Source organism: Topomyia yanbarensis, chromosome 2 (assembly GCF_030247195.1).
Source record: "Topomyia yanbarensis strain Yona2022 chromosome 2, ASM3024719v1, whole genome shotgun sequence".
Taxonomy (NCBI): Eukaryota; Metazoa; Arthropoda; class Insecta; order Diptera; family Culicidae; genus Topomyia; species Topomyia yanbarensis.
This window is the reverse complement of record NC_080671.1, coordinates 393,804,043-393,830,002: the sequence shown is the minus strand read 5'-3', so window position 1 is coordinate 393,830,002 and position 25,960 is coordinate 393,804,043. Positions and strand designations below refer to the sequence as shown.

General features: G+C 40.8%; 1 protein-coding gene across 1 annotated transcript in view; it reads right to left on the bottom strand.

Moving 5' to 3' along the window:
* The window catches only part of LOC131684830 (titin-like), a 650,991-nt gene that overhangs the window by 591,489 nt on the left and 33,542 nt on the right, over positions 1–25,960 (bottom strand). Inside the window, exon 2 of the mRNA XM_058968031.1 lies at positions 1,551–4,947. Within this exon, the coding sequence (XP_058824014.1) occupies positions 1,551–4,939 (3,389 nt within the window). The 5' untranslated portion in view covers positions 4,940–4,947. The remainder of the gene's footprint in view (positions 1–1,550; positions 4,948–25,960) is intronic.

Sequence of the window (25,960 nt, the reverse complement as noted above, 5' to 3'; positions counted from 1 at the left end):
CGAGAATGGTACTCTTGCCGAGAATGACATTCTTGCCGAGAATTGCATTCTTGCCAAGAATGGAATTCTTACCGAGAATCGCATTCTTGCCGATAATGGCATTCTTGCCGAGAATGGCATTCTTGCCGAGAATGGCATTCTTGCCGAGAATGGAACTCTTGCCGAGAATGACATTCTTGCCGAGAATGGCATTCTTGCCGAGAATGTCATTCTTGCCGAGAATGGCATTCTTGCCGAGAATGGCATTCTTGCCGAAAATGGCATTCTTGCCGAGAATGGCATTCTTGCCGGGAATGGCATTCTTGCCGAGAATGGCATTCTTGCCGAGAATGGCATTCTTGCCGAGAATGGCCTTCTTGCCGAGAATGGCATTCTTGCCGAGAATGGCATTCTTGCCGAGAATGGCATTCTTGCCGAGAATGGCATTCTTGCCGAGAATGGCATTCTTGCCGAGAATGGCATTCTTGCCGAGAATGGCATTCTTGCCGAGAATGGCATTCTTGCCGAGAATGGCATTCTTGCCGAGAATTACATTCTTGCCGATAATGGCATTCTTGTCGAGAATGGCATTCTAGCCGAGAATGGCATTCTTGCCGAGAATGGCATTCTTGCCGATAATGGCGTTCTTGCCGAGAAAGGCATTCTTGCCGAGAAAGGCATTCTTGCCGAGAATGGCATTCTTGCCGAGAATGGAATTCTTGCCGAGAATGGCATTCTTGCCGAGAATGGCATTCTTGCCGAGAATGGCATTCTTGCCGAGAATGGCATTCTTGCCGAGAATGGCATTCTTGCCGAGAATGGCATTCTTGCCGAGAATGACATTCTTGCCGAGAATGACATTCTTGCCGAGAATGACATTCTTGCCGAGAATGACATTCTTGCCGAAAATGACATTCTTGCCGAGAATGACATTCTTGCCGAGAATGACATTCTTGCCGAGAATGACATTCTTGCCGAGAATGACATTCTTGCCGAGAATGACATTCTTGCCGAGAATGACATTCTTGCCGAGAATGACATTCTTGCCGAGAATGACATTCTTGCCGAGAATGACATTCTTGCCGAGAATGACATTCTTGCCGAGAATGACATTCTTACCGAGAATGACATTCTTGCCGAGAATGACATTCTTGCAGAGAATGACATTCTTGCCGAGAAAGACATTCTTGCCGAGAATGACATTCTTGCCGAGGATGAAATTCTTGCCAAGAATGGAATTCTTACCGAGAATCGCATTCTTGCCGAGAATGGCATTCTTGCCGAGAATGGCATTATTGCCGAGAATGGCATTATTGCCGAGAATGGCATTCTTGCCGAGAATGGCATTCTTGTCGAGAATGGCATTCTTGCCGAGAATGGAATTCTTGCCAAGAATGGCATTCTTGCCGAGAATGGCATTATTGTCGAGACTGGCATTTTTTCCGAAAAACAGTTTTTTATGATTTTTGCACCAGTCTCCGTTCAACTTAAATACACAAAAATATTTTTCTAGGTCACTATGAGTCTAAGTCAAATCTGTTTCCAGGCCAAGAAAACCATTCAAAACTTACCGTGTAACAACTTCTTCCTCGGATTCATCGTCTTCGCTATCGCTAGTCGACTCCTCTTTCGGTTTTTCTTTCTCTTTCTTCTTACTGTCCTTCTTATTTTCTTTCACTTCAACCTTCTTACCTTCCTTCTTTTTCTCTTCCTTAGATTCCACAAGTTTACACACTTTCTTCTTTTCCTCCTTTGCTAGGGCCGCTTTTTGCTTTTTATCGTCTTCTTTTTCCTTCTTCTCCTGTGCACTTAATTTTTTGTCACTTTTTACATCCTTCTTGTCTTCCTTCGCATCACAAACCTCTTTCTTCTTATCATCGTCTTCGGTTTTCTCCTTTTTCACCACCTTAGCTGCGACCGCCTTTGAGCCTTTCGACTGTTTCGTCAAACTAGCTTCCAGCGCAGCTCGGGTTTCGTTCTCGTACAAACAGTGTACCTTGGCAATCGCATTCAACGAAGCCACCCGATGCCGTTTGGGACCGGACCAAAATCCGTACAGTTTCAAATGGCGCGTCTTTGCCGTCAGCCGTTTCTTCACAATTCTAGTCCGTACCGATTCCTCCGACGAATAGCCATCCGAATCGTCATCGTCGTCGTCGTCGTTCTCATCGCCCGAGCTGTCCCGAACCTCCTGCTTCACCTTCCGACTGATTGGGGTACGTGGTCGCTCGTGCGGATAATCCTCGTCATCATCCCCATCGTCATCATCATTCGAATGTTCCGATTCGGACGAAGACATTTTCAAAGGAGGTCCCTCGGGGCTCTTGATCCTATCCTCGGATTTCGATGATTTCTTTATCGGTTTTGAAGATTTTTTCTCCAGTTCAGAATCATTGTCACTTGCTGGAAGCTTTTTCTCGGACATCATCTGGCCGATATTCTCTACTTCCTTCGCCGATTTCACCTCCAGTTGCTGCGTGTCATCGAATTCATCTTCATCCCTCAGCGAAGATGAAGATTCCAGTGGCTTTCGCTTAAAAATAGGTTTACCTGCCTTCACCGGAGTGTCGATGTCACTCTCGGAATCGTCGAAATCGTACACGTCCTTCTTTTCAGACTTTTTATCGCTGGATTCTTTGGGCGTATCGAGAGAGCGCTTTGGAGGTTGTTTCTTACTGCCACTAGGTCCCGGCGTTACGGGGTTCTTCCGGACATACTTTCTCCTGGATTTTACCGGTTTGCTCAACAGGCTGGCAAGCAGCGGAGTCGGCGGATTTGAGCTGCCAGAACTGGCAGGCTCTACCGAGATGGGTGGTTTAGGCGGAACCGTGAATACTTCCGACGAATTGGTTGGAGGTTTAGTTTTATTTTTTAGCCGATTCAGCGGGACATCATCGTAATTTTCCGTAGATGATCGAATTGTTTTCGGAGGTTCGGGAGATTCCATCGGTTTCAATGGACACATCTCGTTAGTCTTTACGAAACATTTGCTGCTTTGAATTGTTTGTAGTTGCTTGTCACTTGCCGGCGGTTCAATGTGAGCGGAAGCATCTTTCTGTGGAGTATGTTGAGATTCTAGACTAATTGGAACTATTTCCGGGGCATGTTTGGGACTGGTAGCACTTTTCTGGGTTTCCAGTGGCAGTGCACTAGGAACTTTGATCGCAACACCCCCAGAGTTCTTCGGTTTTCTAACATATTTTCGTTTAGCCGTTGAAGTTGGAACACTTTTAACGGTCACGACTTCCATTTCGGAAGGTTTAGTCGATCTTTCAGCTGAATACGAAGAGATTAATTGTTTTTCTGACATCCCGACAGCGGGTGTATTATTTTCCGAACTAATTGAATCGTTCAAAGTCACAACATTGCTTTCCACCTTTTCATCATTCGGCGGTGGCTTTTTAGCTGGTGCTTTACGCGGCTTTTTCGGGACGGACTTAGAACTTTTTGGTTTCACCACTTTTATTTGTTTCTTTTCTTTCGCTGCTGGCGATTGTTCATCGTTCACCTGGGGCACTATCTTAATCTCGTCCGCTTTCGGATGTGTTATTCCGCCTTCCTCCTCGTCATCCTCCTCCTCCAGAGCTTTTACAATATCTTCAATGCGACTCTGGACGTCAGCCTCATGCCGGTCGTCCGTTTCAAGTTCAACAAGGGAACATGTTTTTTCCTCTTCAACCTTTTGTTTATCTTCGGCTTGTATAACAGCAGACCCAGAAGCAGGCTGTGCCATGGCAGCCAAGACCTCCGCAGCGGCTTTTGCCTCTGCCGCTCTCTTTTCCTCCAGGATAGCCTTCTTGGATCTGGGTTTTGCTTTGGGGACCGCAGTCATTGTAACCGCAGACGCAAAGGTGTTTCTTTTTACCGTCTTGTTTTCCGCTGTACCATTATCATTATCATCGTCGTTGCTTTCGGGTTTTTTCGCCTTAGTTTTGCTATCGTTCGTTTTGGCCCCGGCCGGCGCTTTGACATCTTCTTTAGCGGCTAACGGTGGTGGCGCAGGCGTTGGCAAGGCCATGACTGGGCTTTTGTTTTTCGCACCTTCTTCACGATCCGCAGCCTCCCGTTTGGTATCTTCTTTTGCGGCGAGTGGCGTGTCCTTTGTCTTCTGCTGGGCAAAAGAGGCTTTCTTTCTATTAGCCGCTGCAGATACCATCGAAACGGACTCTGTTGGCTTATTGCCATCGCTGCTACCCATCAACGCGGGATAGCCTTCCGGTTTTACGGAACTGGCAGCCACGGTAGTCTTCTGGGTCGACCCAGAGGGACCACCCACCGAGCCAATCTCATTATACTTTTGCTGACTGACGGTGGCACGCGATTTGGTTTTCACCATCTCACTGATGGACGGATTGCATTCGACCACGGTCGCGTCGAGTTGATTGATGGTCCTATCGGTAATACCAAGATTTTTCAACTCTTTTTGAATCTTCTTTTTCTCTCCGGCGGATGATTTTTTGCCACCAGTGTTGGTGGGTGTGGGTTTTTTCCCTTTAGCGAGCTCTACCTTTTTGATGCTGGCGGATCCTTTCGGTGAACATAAACCCGAAGCTTTTACACTGGTCCCAGTAGGACTGACTGGAATCAAGGCGGTATCATGCTTGGTAGGTTTGTTTACCTTAGCCGATCCCGAGGGTGTGGTTGCCACTTTACCGGGTGGTACCGAGGCTTGTACGCCAGCAGTATCTAGTTTCGTTGGAACAGGAGATTTCGGACCGACGACGAGTTTCGTCGTAGCTTTCCCCTTCGCTGTGATGGGTTGTACTGGTTTTGACGGCTGGGGGAGAGCTTGTGACGATTGTGAATCAACCACCTTCGGCGGAGTTTCTTTTCCTTTCGGATGGAGGCGTTTGAGCGGCTTTTTTAGGGAAACGCCAGCAGCGGGGGCGTTTGCGGCTCTCTTCTCGGCGGCTGCTGCTGCCGCTGCAGCGGCCGCGGCGAGTTGTTTCTTTGTCTTCATGCGCTAGTCTGGAAGAAAGAGAGAAACCAAGAAAGCGTTAGTTAAGTGTCTGAGGTGCATATTTATGCTTACAGGGCGAATAACCTTTAGTTTTTTTTTGCAATTGATTTATATAAAGAAAGTTCATAAAACCATTTCATTTTTTAGAGGTGTGGCATGCACAGTATAAAATACATCTTAAAGGAGAGATATGTTAAGAAATGTACCCGAGAACCTGGTACGGAATACTTATTTTTCTAACCATCTATGCGGTGTTATTTGCATTGGTCGTTTTAGTACAAATCACACGGATTTTGGGACAATAAATAAATGGCTGGCGTCCAAAAGGGGCTAACCCACATTTTATTCTCCAAAATTTCCAATTTTGTCTTTTTTATAGTTCAAAGTAATCCACGTAGAAATTTAAAAATAATTTTTAGATTTTTTGCTATTCGCAGTCAACGTTGACCATAGAGGTAACCTCAGTACTAGCTGGCGTCCAAAACGGGCTAACCCCACATTGTGTCTTATGGAAATTCGAGTTTTCTCGTTCGCTTTCCGAGGTTTTAAGAAAAAGTAGCCAATTGATGCGCCATCAGTAAATATTATGTTGTAGCTCATATAACGTTGAGATTGATAACACTGTTTTTAATTGAATTGCGTTGTACATTGACGTTTCGGCCCAAACAGTCGTTTCTGAAGGTGAGTGCCGCTCATCTACTTGCTTTGTATGGCTATTTTCTATCTAATATACATTTCTTGCACGAACGTATATGGTTGAGCGTAATTTTTTGAAAATTCCAGTGAAAATGTCATGTCTCTACGTTAAAAGTTGACCGAGCAATAAGGGATCAAGAGAAAATCGGTACATTGTGGTCGAAAAATTGTGGAATCAATTCTTATCTTTCGTTATAGCATCACGGTGTCTTCGGAAGAGTTGCAGTATGGCATTCAGCGCTTTATTTGGTTGAATCATACTAGTTCGGAATTCAGTCGCAAGGGGAGCGCTGTTATCAACTTTTTAATAAAGCTAGACAGAAATGTGATGTCTTCGAGAAAGTTGTAGGTCCTATCATTTTAAATATATCTTTAGAATATACAAACTTTGTAGGTCCTGCATGTCTGTGGGACCTACAAAGTTAGCATCTTCAGAAGATATACTTATAGAAGATATAATTTTTGCCTTTCTCATCTGAAAGGTATAACGCCCCCATAAGCTGCTATTCAATTTTTAGTTGATCCGACTTCCGGTTCCGGAGTTACGAGTTGAAGAGTGCGGTCACATAGCAAATTCCCATATAAACTGGTACAACCATGATGTCCAAATGACGTAAAACGTATCAAAATGGGTTCCGAACAAAAACTAGTTTGCGGGTCTGGATCACTAATGATCAATCAAAGCAGCTTTGGCCACCTATGACGGTTCATGATGCCTCCGGGGAACTCGCCAATTTCCTAAGCTAATATCATACCTATTACCCAGCGAATTCTCTACCGATGTTTACAAACTTGATTTCAAATTAAAGATGCAGTAATGCCATTGACTGCTGCTGAATTGCATTCGGTTCTGACTCTTGGTTTCGGAGTTACAGGTTGGTTAGTAAGGTTACACTGGAATTTCCCATATAAATCGGTACAATCGTAACACCGCAGAGGCTAAAACTATTGAAATGGTCACCAAATTACTTCGATTCGCACGTCTAGATCACTGATTGCCAATCAAACATTCTTTGGATATATTGTCTACTATCGACGATTCCGGAACCTCGGATTTCGGGCAATTTAAGTCACATCGATTCTTCGGTGATGACTGAACCGATGTTCTCAAACCAAGTCTCAAATGAAAGGCAGCATTTGCGGTTGAGTATTGTGTTGCCGTTCAGAACACCCACGGCCTCACACCACGCTCCTTCATCGCTCCTCTCCCTTTGGACCACCCTTACAACCGCATTTCCTTCATCCACCCCGTATACCGAAATAAGATGAAGGATTTCTGACGCATCCTCCACGCCCACTCTACTAAACCCCCACCCCCTCCCCTTCCAAACGCATTCCACCAACATTTCAAAATATAATCACATGGAGATAACATTGAACTCATGTTGATTAAGTTAAATTAAATATTAGGGGAGCCCGGGGCTATTTGGTGGTTGGGGTAAGTTAGCGGAATCCCTTTGTCTTCGTTTCTATTAGACATATAGCGCTGCCTCTCATTGTGTACCTCAAGTTATGCGAAACCCATTATCCAATGTGTTTTTGTTAAAAAATATTTTGTTTTGTAAAAGTTGTGGGAGATATTGTGTTTTCGAGCATACCAAGTAAATTTTTTAAATTTTAACACTTTGTGTTATTTAGGGTGATTTTAAATTTATTTCCCAATTGATTATATTTTTCGATAGTGCGTAAAAAGAGCTTTCAGTATCCGTATAGATATTAAATCTATCCATGAATTAAAGTTATTTTTTCAATAGTTTTTTGAAAAATATGCGGTTGGGGTAAGTTGACAGTGACGCACGCGGGGCAAGTTGACGCTACTATTTACAGTGCAAATATACTGCCCATGATCGCATATTTGTCCCGTTTTCTATGGGATTTCCTATCTTTATGGGACTGATATGCGATCATGGGCAGCATAGTCATCAAATATTTTTATTTTTGGAATTCACTCCAAAGTAAAACTTTGTGTATCTCGTCAATGCAGGGGATGTTTACTTCGGCGAATCGCCTGAAGAATTTCAAAAATATGCTTTTGAATATGGAATACGCGTCAAAGTAAAATACCGGGGTATTGAGACTGAAATATATTGGCGATTGTCGGTTGATACACAATTTCCATTTTCTGGCGTATTCATACATGCCGCCAAATTACCACGGGACCGGCGAAAATTGGCGGGTTTTCCGCGTCACACAGTTTTGTCTATAAAAACGCTTTTAATACACCTAACAGTGTGATGATACATTTCTTATAGCTCTTATCGCTTTCTTCGGTTATTATGTCGATTGAAAACATTTAGAAATTTATGCTTCGCGATGTTTTTGATAACACATCCTACATTGGATAGTGGCAGGATTCAAAGAATCGCTCAAATTAGCATAGGACAATATCAGTAGAGCAGTTGTCAGAAGATGGCGATTTGGTGGCCTACACATCATTCAATAATTTGATAACTCGTCAATAAGTTTACGCAAAACTTTTACTTGGCTATATGTATAGCCTAAATTTTGGTAATTACGATTACGATTGAGACGATATACTAAACGCAGCTGCTGGAGTTACTGTCCAAAATTGGAATTCGTTGTTCTGATACGATGGAATGTGATCAATTTAATGCAAAGCACCTTCTTTGGTAATTTTGAATGAAAATATTGAGCTGCTTCTGGGTAATGTGTAGTTACTTCCGATCAAAAGAGGAAAGTTTTTACATGGAATCCATTTCCGTCACAGTAAGATCAGCATCATTTCGAATTAAGTGTGAATCAAAATCAAGCAGATAATAAACGAACTGTGCAGCGATGGATGAAGCCTATTACATATCGATTTCCTGTTACGGGCATGTATCTGGATTGCTTAATCGTATCCCTTCAAAAATCTTACCTGCATCCTTGAAAGCATTCAAAGAGTTCGGATGCGCAGTATATTGGACAGATACAACGTTTTGTATCCCTTTTCATACATCCAAAAATTTACAGATATTACAGTTACAGTATAACAAATAAGACGAAATATGTATTCGATGAACCGACCAAATATTTCTGCAGACGTTCTAGAAACATTCCTTATTTTAAATAGCGTTTGCGTTAAGTATGATATCACTACAAACCATCCCAAGTTTTGAAACAAACACACATCGATTTTTTAAGAAAGTAACGAAATTTCCATTACTAATTTGATTGCAAGCCCTTTCATTCAAGATCTAACTATTAAAATAAACTATTAAAAGAATTGTTAAAAATCTGATCAATTGGTTCAAAGATATCGTGCGCATCACTAACGCTACTGTAAGGAAATGGTTCGGTATAAAGGCCAGTAAATTAATCCATTTTTGAATGAAAATTTGAATGAATGCAACATTCTTTAGCAGTGTTTTGAGTATGGCGTGGACTATATACCTAAAAAAATCACGAAAACATCAGTGAGCCTAAAGATATATAGTCCATTGATCTTCAAATCAGTTGGAAAAGCACAATCTGCATTCACTACTCACTCCAAATGTTTGCCGGTAAAAATATTTCCTACAGAATTTCATTTGGAGAATCTAAGTCTTATGGAATAAAATAAAAATCTTTTTTCCCGGGATTCTCGAATCCCGGGAATGAGAAAACACAATTTCCCGGGAATCGGGAATCCCGGGAAATTCAAAAATCCCGGGATTCGCGGGAAATAAATTCCCGGGATGGAAGCTCTAAATATCAGTGCAAGACATCTCAAAGCCTAAACCAATTTAATGGAAAGGCGTAAAATGCCCCATAAAATAGACATACCAACGAATTATTGCTAATGCTCCATTAATAACATATATAAGTTCTTCAATCAATGCATTGTGTAGGGAAAACTGAATTTTCCTAAAGGGGTTATATATGTTATGCTGAGTCAAAAAAATCGAAAAACAATTTTTTGAATGGATTTGAAGTTCATACTCTCAAAAGCGTTTACTCAAATTGCCAGCGCGGTTGAGAACTAAGCACTGAAATTTCAGCTCTTGATATCTCGCTACCTCTGAAGTGCATGCGTGCATAGTTCAAACTTTACTTCGATATCGACTTCTTCTAAAAATGACTTCCCAGTAGTATCTTTGATCTGAATTATTATCCCTAATCCTAATGCCAAAGAACAAATAAAAAACTCTCGAAACCCGTTAGGGAAAATCATCATCATTACTGGAATTTTCTTTTGCACGAAACTTTACGATAACCTTCCGCCATTTCTATTAAAAGTTTTCCAATACTTCATAATTTTCACAATCTTATTAGGGAAAGTTGTTTAAGAAGCTTTCGTAATATTGTGTAGGAAAACGCTGAAAATTTATGAATTTACTCTATCTGCAACATACAACCCCTTAAATTTACCAATTAATTTAGGATACCTTTTTAACATAAACTATCGCACGAATGGGAATAGGTTCGATAAAATAACCCCTTGAAAACTATCTAAAAATTGGTGTAGTTCGATGCAATTGAAAAAAATATTTCCCTAAAAAAATGGGATGTACCTATTAATGTGGGACACACACTCAATTCGGCTACGTTCATTTTCATTGAAAGTGGGTGGAATGAATGGTAGTTTAGAAGCCAGCTTGATGCTATTGGTTTTGCGTACCATTGAGTAGAGAGTGTTTGGTCCGAATTGCGAATTACCATTGTATCCAGGAACGGTAGTTTGTTATCTGATAACAAACTACCGTTCCTGGATACAATGGTAATTCGCAATTCGGACCTCACACTCTCTACTCAATGGAACGCAAAACCAACATAAACCAATACCAAAAATTAAAAGCGGATGGAGTAAACAAAACGCTTTTAATCCACCTAACAGTGTGATGAGACATTTCTTATAACTCTTATCACTCTCTTCTGATATTATATCGTATGAGAACATTTAAAACTTGATGCTTCGCGATGTTTTTGATAACACATACTACATGGGATTGTGGCAGGACACAGAGAATCGCTCAAATCAGCATAGGACAACATCAGTGCTAGAAATCTCAAACCAAATCAATAGGAAAGCGAAAAAATGGCCTAGAAAATAGACATACAAACGAATTATTGCTAATGCTCTGCTAATAAAATATCTAAATTCCTCAATCAATGCATTGTGGTGGGAAAACTGAATTTTCCTAAAGGGGTTATGTATATTGTACTGAGCCAAAAAATTGATTTTTTTTTTTTTGAATCGAAATGAAGTTTATACTTTACTCAAATTTCCAACGCGACTGAGACCTAAAAATCAACGCTTTTTCTGGAAAAAAGCGACACTAGCAGTGACACCATTCAAAGAAAATCAACAGTGAATATTTCCAGACTTGGTTTTATTTCCTATTTAAGAACTATTGTGTTTTTTACATCCTAGATTGCATGATTCAGTGATCGAAACCCAAAACTTCATGAAGTATTTGAAATTATTAAATTAAAATTTGTGTTTGCTATTGAAATTGACAAAATGATAGTATCGCCCCTTTGACGATTGTTTACTTTTTCGGTCCCACCTATCAGCATTGAAGTATCGCCCTTACGTTTTTTTACAATACCAATTTTACAATTGGTGGGGGTTTGGTGAAAATCGATCTAACTGTCCAAACGGCATAATTCCGAAACCGTAATTTTTGAAGTTTTAAAATTATGCAGAATTAATTTTTCAGAAAATAGTAACAGAGTTCGTGATTTTAGCGAATTTGTTGAGACTTTATTGTAGTTATGAATATTAACCTGAGAAAATTCACCATAAATACTTCTTGGACGATATACCGCCAAAATTATTTTATCAAATGATGCGCTGTTTAACGTTTGTAAAACTCATCGAAGATACTAAACCTCCGAAATTGGCGGTTTAAAAATGATGTTATCTTGACCTTAAATTACTGTTTTTGAACATTTGACCTATACATATAATTGGTCATACAACAAAAATCAAATTCTCATCAAAATCGATCAGGACCTGCTAGAATCGAATGGAAATCGTCATTTTTCATAAATTTCTCTCTACATTCGGAAAGTGTTATCCTCGTTATTAATCATATTACGTTTGCGTCTCAACTCGACGCATTCCCAAAATATAAACTTGTTTTAATCCACCTAGTGGTGCAATTGTGCTTGTCTCACTTGTCCAGACTACGATGGTTATGTTCAATAAAATGGTGGAAGTGAATATTTCATGTTCAGTACGATTTGCACATACATACAATGGATCGACAGCCACGATCTTGAGATACTATGTGATACTGAAACATCGCTTGACCACCGCTGGTTACAAGCGATGTTTCAGTATCACATAGTAAGATCCGGGAGGTCCGGGTCCTGCCGAAAATTTTCAACTTGTTAAGAAATTTTAAACTAGTTTTATTTTTAAAGTAGCAACCACTCACTGCATACTCCCTCCGGGCCGGTATGATTGACGATTTTTAGATTGATTGCATAACCTTTCTGTATGAGAAAGGCAAAAGGGGGTGGGGGTGGCGTAGTTGGTAAATCGATTGCCTTGTACGCAGCGCACCTGGGTTCGAGTCCCGACCCCGCACATAGGGTTCGAAATTTTTCACAAGAGATTTTTCAAACCCGAAGAGGCGAATGACCTTAAGGTTAAAACCTCTATAATCGAAATAAAAAAAAAGAAAGGCAAAAATGTACCAATGTCCAAAAAAATTAATTTTTGTCAAACATTATTTTTTTCGAGTTTACATCAAATCTCGATGTTTCATGCATTATAAAGTCATGTGGCATCAAAAATACAAATTTGATTTTGAAAATTTTTCATTTCAGTTTATATAGGAATTTGCTGTGTGATTGCACTCTTCAACTCGTAACTCCGGAACCGGAAGTCCAATCAATAAAAAATCAATTGCAGCCGATGGGAAGGTTGTACCTTTCATTTGAGACTAACTTTGTGCAAATCGATCCAGCCATCTCTGAGAAACAGAGGTCACATATTTTTCCACATACACACATACATACACACAGACATTTTCCGATCTAGATGAACTGAGTCGATTGGCATATGACACTCGGCCCTCCCGGTCGGGATTAGATTGATTTAGAGTGAATGAGAAAGGCAAAAACATTTTTAGCAAATGTTGAAAGTTATGCATTTTTTGGTGCGCAGTTCTATGTTTCATAGACATTAAATCAATTTTTACTTCGCTTCCTATTAAATAAAGACCCTTATTACAGTACATCTCTACAAAAACGAGCTCATTTTGAAAAGAAATCTGAGGATCATGATTGAAAACAGAACTCTGGAATTTTCTATTGGAATGTTTCCAGGCAGGATTTTGATATTGATGCAATTAGACAACTGTGAAATCAAGACCAAAAGATCAGTTACATATCAGGACCCCATTCCGACAATTTATCAAAAGTCCTCATGATGTTTGCAACAACAGAATATCAATGTACGGATCAGATAATTGTTATTGTAATATTGAATTAAATCAGTCTGCATCAATAAATTTTCAACTTCAATCCAATTTTTTTTGGGTGTGGTGGGGGGGGGGGCGTTGTATGGTGTTGAACCCCAAAACCTTCTCTTGGCTACGCCGTTGCTTGGAGTTATTTATTTCGCTTTTCATTTTCCGATATGTTTCAGATCGATCCGATGGTTATAAGTTAGCAAAATTGCAGTCAGAAAGTTCGCACAAATTAACATTTTTGTACTGATAAGTTATCAAGTTCCTTCCAGATAACTTGGAAGTGTTCGGTGATTATTTCTAGCGGTTGTAAATAGTAAAATGAAATACAAAATCGAAAGAATGTTTGGCTTATTTCAATGGATTATTACTATATTGAACAATAAATAGGCGACAAAGAGTAATCCACAAACAACTAGTCATAACTTTTAAAGTATTCAAAATAGATATTTGAAGTCTTCAGTAAAGTTATTCGCAAAAGTAAGAGCTACAAATTTGTAGAAGGCATCATTTCGATATAATCACTTCCAAGAAAATTTGTGAAAATATCTCACTCATAGGGGGATTAATCAGCAAAAGCACAATACCAAAAGAAAGGGCATATTTCCTCCATTAAATTCTCCGAAGATACTATTGACCTAAAATAAGCCGTTTTGGCGTTAACAATAGATTACATGTTTTTGGTCATATTTCTGGCAATGGGAAATGATAAAAATCTTTCGTCCGCATTTAATGTTAAATATCTCTTTTGATAATAGTCCGATTTCAACAATCTGTAGCTTGTTCGAAAGGTATTCGTTAAAGCTGTCTAAAAACGTATAAATTGCTATTCTATATTGTCAATTTCGGCAGATAATTCAAAAAAACTGCAAAAAACGCCATTTTTACGCATTCAAACATTCATATCTTGGAAACTAAACATCAGAATCAAAAACAAATTAATAGCGTTCATACTGTTTTTTAGTTCTTTCATTTAAAATTGGTTTGGATAAGATCGGTTCAGCCATTGCTGAGAAACACGAATGAGAATTTGTCCGTTACATACACACACATACACAGACACACACACACACACACAGACATTGTCCCAAATCGTCGAGCTGAGTCGATTGGTATATAAGACTCGGCCCTCCGGGCCTCGAAAAAAATCTTGAAAGTTTGAGCGAATTCTATACATTTCTTTTATAAGAAATGTAACAACGATGAACAGATGATCAGTCTCGGAGAGAAAACTGCTCTCATCGAGCACGTGGTACAACACAATCATACGTTCGATCTCAGCAAAGTAGAAATCATTGACAGAACCTATCGGTCGATGGCGCTCCCAATATTGGAAATGTGCCATATCACGAACACAGCTAACACCGTAAATCATCGCACCAATGTGGATGGACTCAACGCAACCTACGCAGGAATTTTGCACTCACTCAAAACAACCTACACTCACCGCAATAATACAATCACATCAGATACAAGTGATGGCACAATTTTTGGGTCACGATGGATAGATAGGGTGAAGAGCCTATTTTCACCATACTAAGAAGGGCGCCTCACTTATTCATTAATTATTCGGCCTACAAACAATGGAATGCGTACAAATTAGCATCAACAGCTTTGCTTCGTTGTTAAGTACCAATATAACAACATACATGCGCTGAAAGCAGTGAAATTCTCGTGTTTGAGCGCAACGAAAACACGAATCGAGTGCCCCTATTGTTGCGCTACCATTTGACTCAATGCGTTAAACAAAGATGGCAGACACTGCTTTAACCAACGGCTTCAAATGGGTAGCGTGATAATAGAAACATAGCGATAATGGGCTCATCACCCTACCATCGGGTTACCATCTTTAAACCAGACGTTGCAAAACCGGTTGATGATAACATCGAGCTCCGTGACAAAAAGTGCTAACGAATGTTTATCGCGAAAAATCCTCGCAATATCCAGTACATGGAACCGCGCAAAACCACCGAACCTCCCACCGTTGGTAATAAACGACTCCGACAAAACGACAAGACTAGAGTGAGTTAAACGTTTATGTGTATATTAATGTTAAAAGTCCATGTTTTAGTATCTTTCACCTCTCTATGTTTAAAATACAGTTTTCCCTTGAAAAAGGCCACCAAAAACGGCCGAAACGTCGGGCAATCTGAAATTAAATCGTTTGCCTAGAGTATTAAGACTGAGAAAGCCGTTAAATACCATAATAATTTAATTTAAAATTAAACAGAAATAGCCTAAAATATGTTAATACCTTGAACACATGGAGCCTTCATGCCTTCAACAAAGTGGTTTGTAATAGCACTCCCCAAAATTTTACTGAAGACATTAAGTCTGAAACTGAAATTTGTTTGAAGATTATATTCGCCATAAATATTTCTTGGAGGATATATCGCCAAAATTATTTTATTAAATGATGTGCTGTTTAACGTTTGTAAAATTCATCGAAGATACGAAACCTGCGAATTTGGCGGAACGCAAAACGCCATTTTTTATATATTCTCCTACTTTTGGATGGTTGTTTTCTCGTTATTAATTCTATAACGTTTGTTGGAAGTTATGCAATTTTTCGGTGAGCAGTTCTAAGTTTCATGGACATTAAAGCAATTCCAATTTCGCTTCCTATTAAAAAAGACCCAAATCCATATTACACTGCACCCCTTCAAAGCTGAACTCAATATAATAGGAAATTTTTAATAAGTTTCTGATTGATTTCAGAACTCTGGAATGATTTTCTATTGGAATGTTTTAGGTAAATATTTGATATTGATGTTATTAGACAACTGTGAGATCAAGACCAATAGATCAGTTACAGATCAGGATCGCATTCCCATAATTTTTCAAAAGTACTCATGATGTTTCAAACAATAGGTTATCAATGTACTGATCAGATAATTATCATTGTAATATTGAATTAAATCAGTCAGCATCAATAAATTTTTAACTTCTATCCAATTTTTTTTGGGTGAGGGGGGGGGGGGGGTGTAGTCAAAACCCCAAAGCATCCTCTTTACTACACTACTGCTTGGAGTTGTTCATTTCGCTTTTCATTTTCTGAGATATGTTTCAGATCGATCCGATGGTTATAAGCAAATGAAAATTTTTGCATCGATAAGTGATCAAGTTCCATCTAGACTAGAGATGGTCGGGTTTCAAATTTTTCGAACCCGAACCCGACCCGAGCCCGAAATTATAAAATTTGTAAAACCCGAGCCCGAAAATTTTAAAATAGAAAAACCCGGACCCGACCCGTACCCGAGAATGAAAATTTTGTAAAACCCGAACCCGACCCGACCCCGAGAACCCAACTTGCTAATACGGAGAATCAACCAAAGATTTCGAAGATTTTTCATTTTAGGCACCCTAGCTGGACCCTAGGCTCATTTAGAATAGCGGAATCACTCGAATCTGAAGTAGCACCATACGCGTTGAGTTATATCTGTCTATGGCAAAACGAATCACTGACGAGTAGAATCCGCATTTATATTTACTATTATTGAGCGTCGAATTTGTAATGTTCTGAGAAACTTATAAATCGTCGATGTTTTAACCGGAAATTAGGATAAATCGGCGGCTTACTCATGGGGAAACAAAAAGTTTAATGGTGACAGTTTCAAACAACCTTGCCCGTCATACTTAACCAAAATTTCGAATTTTTTATCAAAAACCATTTATTTATTTATTAACATATTATGGTACATAGCACTTTCCGTTCGAAGACACCAAGTGCGCGTTGGTCCTCCACGAGCATGGTCCAGGTCTCGTGCCCGTAGAGAGCTACCGGTCTAATCAGCGTCTTGTAGATGGTCAACTTCGTACGACGGCGAACTCTGTTCGACCGAAGTGTCTTGCGGAGGCCAAAGTAAGCACGATTTCCTGCCACGATGCGTCTACGAATCTCTCTGCTGGTATCATTGTCGGCGGTCACCAGTGAGCCCAAGTACACGAACTCTTCAACCACCTCGATTTCATCGCCACCGATGCAAACTCGAAGCGGGCGGTTCTCATTCTCTTCTCGTGAACCTCTTCCTATCATGTACTTTGTCTTCGACGTGTTGATGGCAAGTCCGACGCGCTTGGCTTCTCTTTTCAGTCTGATGTAGGCTTCCTCCATCTTCTCAAAGTTTCGTGCAATAATATCAACGTCATCGGCGAAGCCAAGTAGCTGAACGGACTTTGTGAAAATCGTACCACTCGTGTCGATCCCTGCTCTTCTTATTACACCTTCCAGCGCGATGTTGAATAACAGACACGAGAGACCATCACCTTGCCGTAACTCTCTGCGTGATTCGAAGGGACTCGAGAGCGTCCCTGAGACACGTACTACGCACATCACCCGATCCATCGTCGCCTTCACTAATCGCGTCAGTTTGTCCGGGAATCCGTACTCGTGCATAATCTGCCGTAGCTGATCTCGATCGATAGTGTCGTATGCGGCTTTGAAGTCGATGAACAAATGATGTGTGAGCACATTGTACTCGCGGCATTTCTGCAGTACTTGACGAAGAGCGAACACCTGGTCCGTGGTAGATCGTTCGCTCATGAAACCCGCCTGGTACTGCCCCACGAACTCTCTTGCAATTGGTGATAGTCGACGGCATAGTATTTGGGAGAGTACCTTGTAGACGGCGTTCAGCAGGGTGATTGCTCTGTAGTTACAGCAATCCAGCTTGTCGCCTTTTTTGTAGATAGGACACACGACACCTTCCATCCACTCCTCCGGTAAAATCTCCTCCTCCCAAATCTTGGTAATCACCCAGTGCAGCGCTTTAGCCAGTGGCTCGCCACCGTGTTTTAGTAGCTCGCTTGGTATTTGGTCAACCCCAGCGGCTTTATTATTTTTGAGCCGGCTGATCTCCTCCTGGATTTCTTGGAGATCCGGAGCCGGTAGTGTAATGTCTTCCGCGCGTGCTCCCAGGTGCGTTACCGTGCCATCCTCGTCGTCTGCTGCATCGCCGTTCAGGTGTTCTTCGTAGTGCTGCCGCCACCTCTGGATCACCTCACACTGGTCCGTGAGAAGATTCCCGTTTGTATCTCTGCACATGTCGGCCTGTGGTACGTGGCCCCTGCGCGAGCGGTTCAACTTCTCGTAGATTTTCCGTGTGTCTTTAGCGCGGTACAGCTGCTCCATCGCTTCGCGATCTCGGTCTTCCTGCTGGCGCTTTTTGGTCCGGAAAACCGAGTTCTGCCTGTTCCGTGCCTGTTTATATCGCGCCTCGTTCGCCCTCGTGCGGTGTTGCAGCATTCTCGCCCATGCTGCATTCTTCTCTTCGACTAACTGCTCGCATTCGCCGTCGTACCAGTCGCTTCTTCGGTCCGGGCCCACCGTACCTAGTGCAGTGGCTGCGGTGCTACCTATGGCGGATCGGATATCTCTCCAGCCATCTTCAAGGGCAACTGCGCCTAGCTGCTCTTCCGTTGGTAGTGCCACTTCCAGCTGCTGCGCGTATTCTTGAGCCACTCTGCCATCTTGTAGCCGCTCGATGTTTAGCCGCGGCGTTCGGCTTCGACGAGAGCTATGCACTGTCGAAAGTTTTGAGCGTAAGCATACTGCAACCAGATGGTGGTCCGAATCTATATTCGCACTGCGATAAGTGCGGACGTTTGTGATGTCCGAGAAGAATCTACCGTCGATTAGAACGTGGTCGATTTGATTTTTTGTTACTTGGTCCGGTGATCTCCAGGTGACTTTGTGGATATCTTTGCGAGGGAAGAAGGTGCTTCGGATTACCATTCCACGGGAGGCTGCGAAGTTCACACATCGTCGGCCGTTGTCATTTGATACGGGATGCAGGCTGGTAGGCCCGATCACCGGTCTGTACATTGCCTCCCTTCCTACCTGTGCGTTCATGTCGCCGATGACAATTTTCACGTCTCGCAGAGGGCAACCGTCGTATGTCTGCTCCAGCTGCATGTAGAACGCTTCTTTCTCGTCGTCGGGTCTCCCTTCGTGTGGGCAGTACACGTTGATGATACTGTAGTTGAAGAAACGGCCTTTGATCCTCAACTTGCACATCCTTGCGTTGATCGGCTGCCACCCGATCACACGTTGGCGCATCTTACCCAGCACTATGAAGCCGGTTCCCAGCTCGTTGGTTGTACCACAGCTCTGGTAGAAGGTAGCCGCTCGATGCCCGCTTTTCCACACCTTCTGTCCCGTCCAGCAAAGTTCCTGCAGCGCCACGATATCGAAGTTGCGGGGGTTTAGCTCGTCGTAGATTACCCTGTCACATCCTGCGAAGCCGAGCGATCTGCAGTTCCATGTTCCGAGTTTCCAATCGTGATCCTTTATTCGTCGCCTGGGTCGTTGCCGATTGTTCTGGGTCGTATTATCTTCTGTATTGTTCGTTATGTGGGTTTTTTAAGGGGCGGCTTATAGGGCCTACGCCAACCACCTGTCTCGCCGGTGGGCCGTCGTGCCAGGACTGCTTAAGGTCCCACCTGGACACCAGGACAGGTTTACACCTTCCGAAGAAGGGTAACCCCCCTTCCCTGCCAGCATACGACCAAAGTTCCCACCGGGGTTGGTTACCCGATCTTCACTAAGGTTACTCGTATCCCAGTCGACGCCACGAGGAGGCCAGGGCTAGGAGTTACTGGGCAGGAAGCTAAGGACCGCAAGTGGGGTCTATTTTATGACTTCAGGTACAAGAGGCTTACACACTGCCCAGTCATTGTCGAAACCATTCTTCAAGGCAATTTTGTATAATTTATTACATGTATTAAATTAAGCTATGACAATTGGCAATTCGTATTCGACAGTTTACATGACGTAACCCACATTACTGGTTGGTACGGTCAAACTTATGTCGAAGGGTGTCAAACAAGATTCTCTGACGCGTTCTTTATGTCACATCATTAGCGTTAGGGCGATCTATGATGGGGTATGATGGGTACTTCGAGATCTCCAATGGACTTCTCGGAACAACTCCAAACTTTTAAAAATTCGTCAATGGCTTCAACAGAACTCACAAGACTTTTGCAATCAATGCCTTAAGAGCCTGGAAATTCATGTATTTTCATGAAGAATTATGGATCATGCAACGGCCCAGCCCGGGGACAATCTGACGGAAAGTGCTTGTTTCACATATGAACCACTGATTTGATAGTGGCGCTAATATACCATCATCATATGAGTGTCATGAACAACGAAACCTGGCGGAAGTTTTTTTTTAAATTGAATCTACAATGTTTTCTCTTTAGGTCTGATGGAACTAAGACAATATCTAGAAAATTAATTTTGTTTAAACTATCTGCTTTTAAAAAAATAAATGACGAAGTGCCTCTTTTAAATTTGAGCCGTCATAATGCCACCAAAGTACCACCAAATTTGTGAGCTCATTATATGTGCATTTTCAAATCGTTCTCGGGCTGCAACGACCTTTGTAGTCAATGGCTGAAAAGCATCTCGTAGATTGCAACTATGTCAAGCATATTCCAATCGTGCTGCATTGAAATTTATTTATCATTTTAATTCATGTTTCTGTAAATAATAATTCAACATGTAGCAAAAAGTACTACTACTCAGTGACAAAACGACCAATCAGGAGCGGATCAATAGATAGTTTTTTTATTATCATTACTTCCCGTAGATTTCTATTCGCTTTGCTATAGATACGATTTGCTGTACGCTTTAGCCGAGTTTCACGCCTTTACTCCGACCGCGGCCTAAGTGTCAGTTTTAAAGTACCTGTCGAAATTTATATTCGATAATAAAAAGTTGAACCAATATTTTTCGATAAATTCCTGTTGAGCTGGTTTATTACTAATTATCATGAAAAATTAATCGCAAAAATATTTTAGATTTAAAACACGTATTGATGCATGCTCTCTCATGAATGTTCGTTTAAAAATTGAACTATTCAGGCAGTTTGCGAATCTGAAGGGAGGCAATTTATATACAAGAATGAAAAAATACAATATTTGAGCACCAGAAAATACGACGGATTCTAGCGATTCAAAGGTGCTAACATTTAGTACAGTTATATGTGTCATCCATTCGTATCAAGAAGTTTAATTCACTACTACAAAAGAGGCTGGGTTTTGTGTACAAACGCAAACAGCGTCAAGAAATGGTTGGGTTGTTTTGTTCAAAACCCAAACCCGACCCGACCCCGATAGTTCTTAATTTGAAAAACCCACATCCGACCCGAGCCCGAAAGTTCAAAATTTTCAAAACCCGGACCCGACCCGAACCCGATAATTTCAATTTTGAAAACCCGGAATCCGACCCGACCCCGAGAAGCTTAAATTTATAGAACCCGAACCCGACCCGAAACCCGTCGGGTCCGGGTTTCGGGTCCAAAAACCCGAACCCGAACCCGAATCTCTAATCTAGACAACTTGGAATTGTTCGGTGGTTATTCTAGCGGTTGTAGATAGAAAAATAAAATACAAAATTCGTTTTATCGATATCATATTTGGCTCATTTAAATGGATTATTACTATAAATTGAACAATAAATAAGCGACAAAGGGTAATCCATAAACAATAAGCCAAAACTTTTAAAGTATTCGAAATATGTATTTGATCCCTTCAGTAAAATTATTCGCAAAAGTAAGAGCTACAAATTTACAGAAGGCATTATTTCTATACAATCCCTCCCAAGAAAATTTATGAAAATATCTCACTCCTAGGGGGATTCGTTTGAAAGGTATTCGTATAAGCTTCCTAAAAATATATAAATTGTTTAGTTACTTTGTCAATTTAGGCAGCAAATTTCAAAAAACTGCGAAATCCGCGATTTTTGTACCTTCAAACATTCATATATTGGAAACTAAACATCAGAATCAAAAACCATTTGATAGCGTTCTGTCTGGGTGATAGGGCTTTCTTTTAAAGTTGGTTTGGATAAGATCGGTTCAGCCATTGCTGAGAAACACGAATGAGAGTTTGTCCGTAACATACACACACGCAGACACACACACACACAGACATTGTCCCAAATCGTCGAGCTGAGTCGATTGGTATATAAGACACGGCCCTCCAGGCCTCGGAAAAAATCGTGAAAGTTTGAGCGAATTCTATACATTTCTTTTCTAAGACATGTAAAACAAAGACAATACAACAAACACTTTGATGAAATTCAGGGATGTTGGATTGTAGCATGTCATATTTTGCAAGATCTATGTACATCAAAGCAGTATAAAATGGAAACTGAAAACATCACAAACTAGCCCCGGTCTCACCTATACTTTTTTGTTTAAAGTCAGCCTGCGTCTACTTTCGTGGTAGTCGTGGGATACGTGCTAAGTGAAATAAGAATGTAATAGACATGTTCACAATTCTATTGAACAAAACCAGCTAATGAATCATAGTTTGGATAAATGAGAAAGGCACAATTGCACCACTAGGTGGATTAAAGCAGGTTTTTTCTAATGTTTACACCTTGTACTATTGCACCGTGGGCAACTACTGATGAAGATCTATCATTTGCATATCACAAAATTTGTAGTGTACTAGTGATCTTTGTGGTTGTGGTTGAGGTGGAATGGATCAACTCTTTTAGAGCTTGCTCTGGCGTCTTACCACTATTACCGCATAGCATAGCGCTAATTAGGCGTTAATTGAATTTTATGATATTTTTAAATTTAAACGGAAATCGTCGTCGAAAATGTTACCAGATGAATGAGCTCAATCACCAGTTTATCTAACCCTTTAAGTTACAATGTTTACAAGTGATTGATTAAAGTGACAGGCATGGTATTTAAATATTCAAATTCTTTGACAAATCCAAAATTTTTCATTGACACTTTTTATATTTGTGAACTTACGAATTATATCAATCGCCGACAGATTTTTCTAGTTCAATCGCTCAAATTTATAATACAATAAAATATCGCGTCAACTTAACATGTTACATGTTTGCTGCTCCTTTGCCATAGATGCTTGCTAGGACTGTTCACTGAGTTTACTGAATTCTGTGAGAGTATTTTTTCTGTTCCCAAATATATCCACGTGTACTAGTTTATAGCGCTCAATAGTGATATCTTGCCTTGCACGAATTTTTAAATAAAAAAATTGATTTTGAAGTGAACTATCAAAATCACTCGAATCTTACAATGTACAACCGCACAACCCATTTCAGCATCATTTGCAAGAAAAAACACAACCAAAAACATACGTTTGTCTTCGTACACAATTACTTCCAGGACCTTAGGAATCCAACAAACTTGTTTCACAAACAACATACTTTCATATAAGTCTTTGAAAAAATACTAATCAAGAAAAAAGATTTTCAAACCGGCAGTGGCAGATGCAAGGGGAGGGTCCTGGGGGTCCGGACCCTTCCCGAATGTTTTTTTACTTGGTAAGAAATTTTAAAATAGTTTCTATTTTAATTCGTTCTAAACCTAAATTAAATTCAACCACCAAAAATGATTTTAATTAAATAAGGTTATTTCGGACCCCCTCTGATTTTTTTCTGGAACATATTCTGTGATGGCTATGAAGAAGAATTAAGGGTATTATCAGTTTTGTATAGGGGAACCCGGGGCTATTAAGACAGTGACCACTTTTGTGCGAAATGAGCGTACGGGGCTATTCGGACCCCCTATTCTGTCAACCATCGTTCAGTGGCTTGCGGTTACGCAGACCATAGCTTACGCCACAGCAAAGAAAATACATGGACCGCTAATCGACAGCTGCGACTTATCAGATCAAGTTTTTCTAAAGCAATTTTTTTTGCTTCTTAAAGAGTGTCTCATATATATATTTCATAGATAAACATAATTCCGTTGTAAAAAAAAATTAAAGAAAAATGACGATCTGGATTGCCCCATAGGGAGGTCCGAATTACCCCTACATTGTAAAAGGATGGAAAAACGTAGAGGGTTGCAAATCGTTGCCTAGCGCTGCCATTGAGTGTTGTAAATGAACCTTTTATTGCACTAAAATGTAGCTGAGGTTTCAAACTAACAATTAGAACCTTTGACCGGCATTTTTTTCACATCTATCCACCTAAAAGGGCGATTTTCTTACGTAGGTCCGAATAGCCCCGGAGAAGAAGAATTCATTGCTTTCTGTATTTTCCAACGGATCATGCTTCTGCCTGTTATCTTACCGTTATAACTTTAAAACTGATTCGCTCCAAGTACCTGTCCATCATGCACGACTGTAACATAATTCAGCTGTCTAAAATGATACACACTCGTAAGCACTGACGTAGCGTGGAAAAGTAGCTAAACGTAACGATAACGCTTTCCAAAACCTAATCTGCTAGCATCGCATAGCATCACACCCCATAGGCTACATCGTTCGATTACCCGCTCAAAACAAAATAATTGCCTCGGACGCCTTCATTCTCGAACTCGAACGGAAAACCATATGTATCATAATCATCTCATCACGTTTGTTATTTTGGAGGCTTGAAAAGTGCCAGTTTGCGGCAATTAAATGCCTGATCATCGGGAGCGATAATAATTATTCAATTTCGTATTCAATTTGTTTCGATATTGCTTCTGACTTGATCCGTTGATGACAGCGCTAGAGAGAGAGAGAGGAGGGGCTTTCGGTGGGTTCCGATTTTCGACCACCAATGTTCGCGCGTTTTGTTGCGTGCTGTGGAGGAATTTAACGAAATGAAAAATTCATTCGCGTGGAATATGCTACCGACCCTGTGTGACACTGCGTGTGAACAGTCGTTCGGATATGCATGGGTACGTACCGTACGGGATGCCTGCCACATTGCATTTATTGGTCATCTGAAACCCAGTTCCGCGGGCATCGATGAGAGGGATTATTAATTGCTTTCTGGCCCCGTCCGTGCGAAAAATGGTGATTCATGGCCCGTGACGATGCGGTAATCAGCGAACATATTCGCCCCCGGGGCCAGGGGGGTTAAGTGTGCTCTTGATGGTTGATCGTTTCGTAGTTCATTGGATGGATCGGATGGAGGTGTCTAATTTGGTGAAGATTTACCGTTTGCGGAGAGTGCAAATTAATTGGCAGAGAGTTTGAATCGGGTAATTTGCAGCATACGAAAACTGTTGGAAACGGCATACGGCAGTTGACTCTTAGTGCGCTATCTTGAATTTTTCACCTAGTTGATATAGCGTTAAACTTTTTATGTTAGTTAAAAGTACAGCTTATCGCATCATTGGCTGGTAACAACTAGCTAAAAATTTAGATTCACACATATAATCAATTTATTTTGTCAATATTACATAAACCCCAGTTTGAAAACCTTCCTGCATTACGGCATGACAATCATGCTGTATACTGTTCGCATAGTTTTCGTAGACTGGGGGATTTGTTGCAACTTTTAGCTGATGGAAATTCAGTGGAATTTTGCTAGGCTTCGAACAAACATCAAATTTTGGAGTGTTCTGATGAACCTACCAAGAAGCGGTGTGGCATCCGACGGGTTGAAATATTTTGCCAAGAATGGACACGTAATAGGCGACGGAAAATAGGATCACCTAAATCAAGGTGTTGTTCCGTGCCAAAGACTTGATGGCTGGAGGGTTCAAAAGGTGCCAATCGTGCACGAAGTGTTATGGGTTTCGCACCTGCTAACAATGGATAGAGTAGCACAAATTAAGCTTGATAGTTCAAGGTATAATTGAGGGAAAAATTGCGAAGACACATAATTTTTAAATTTCGGAAAATTGGTTTAAAAAAACAATTTTTGAAACTCAAAGGACTTATATTATTTCATTGGTAGAGTTTTGATGTGTTAAAAGAAAATATTTATCTTTAAAAACTCTGAAAATCATTTAAAAGAACATGGTAACAAAAACTGAAAATGCGTGTTTTTATTTGATAGTGGTTGAACTGTAGCTGTAGTTGTAGCTTGACTCTCGGAAGGACTCCCTGTCAGAATCACTCACTACTGTTACTACAGACGAGAAGAAAAATGTCACCCACTAAAACACTACTTAAGGCCAATTGAAGCGGGTCGTGATATTGAGTGTACGATTTA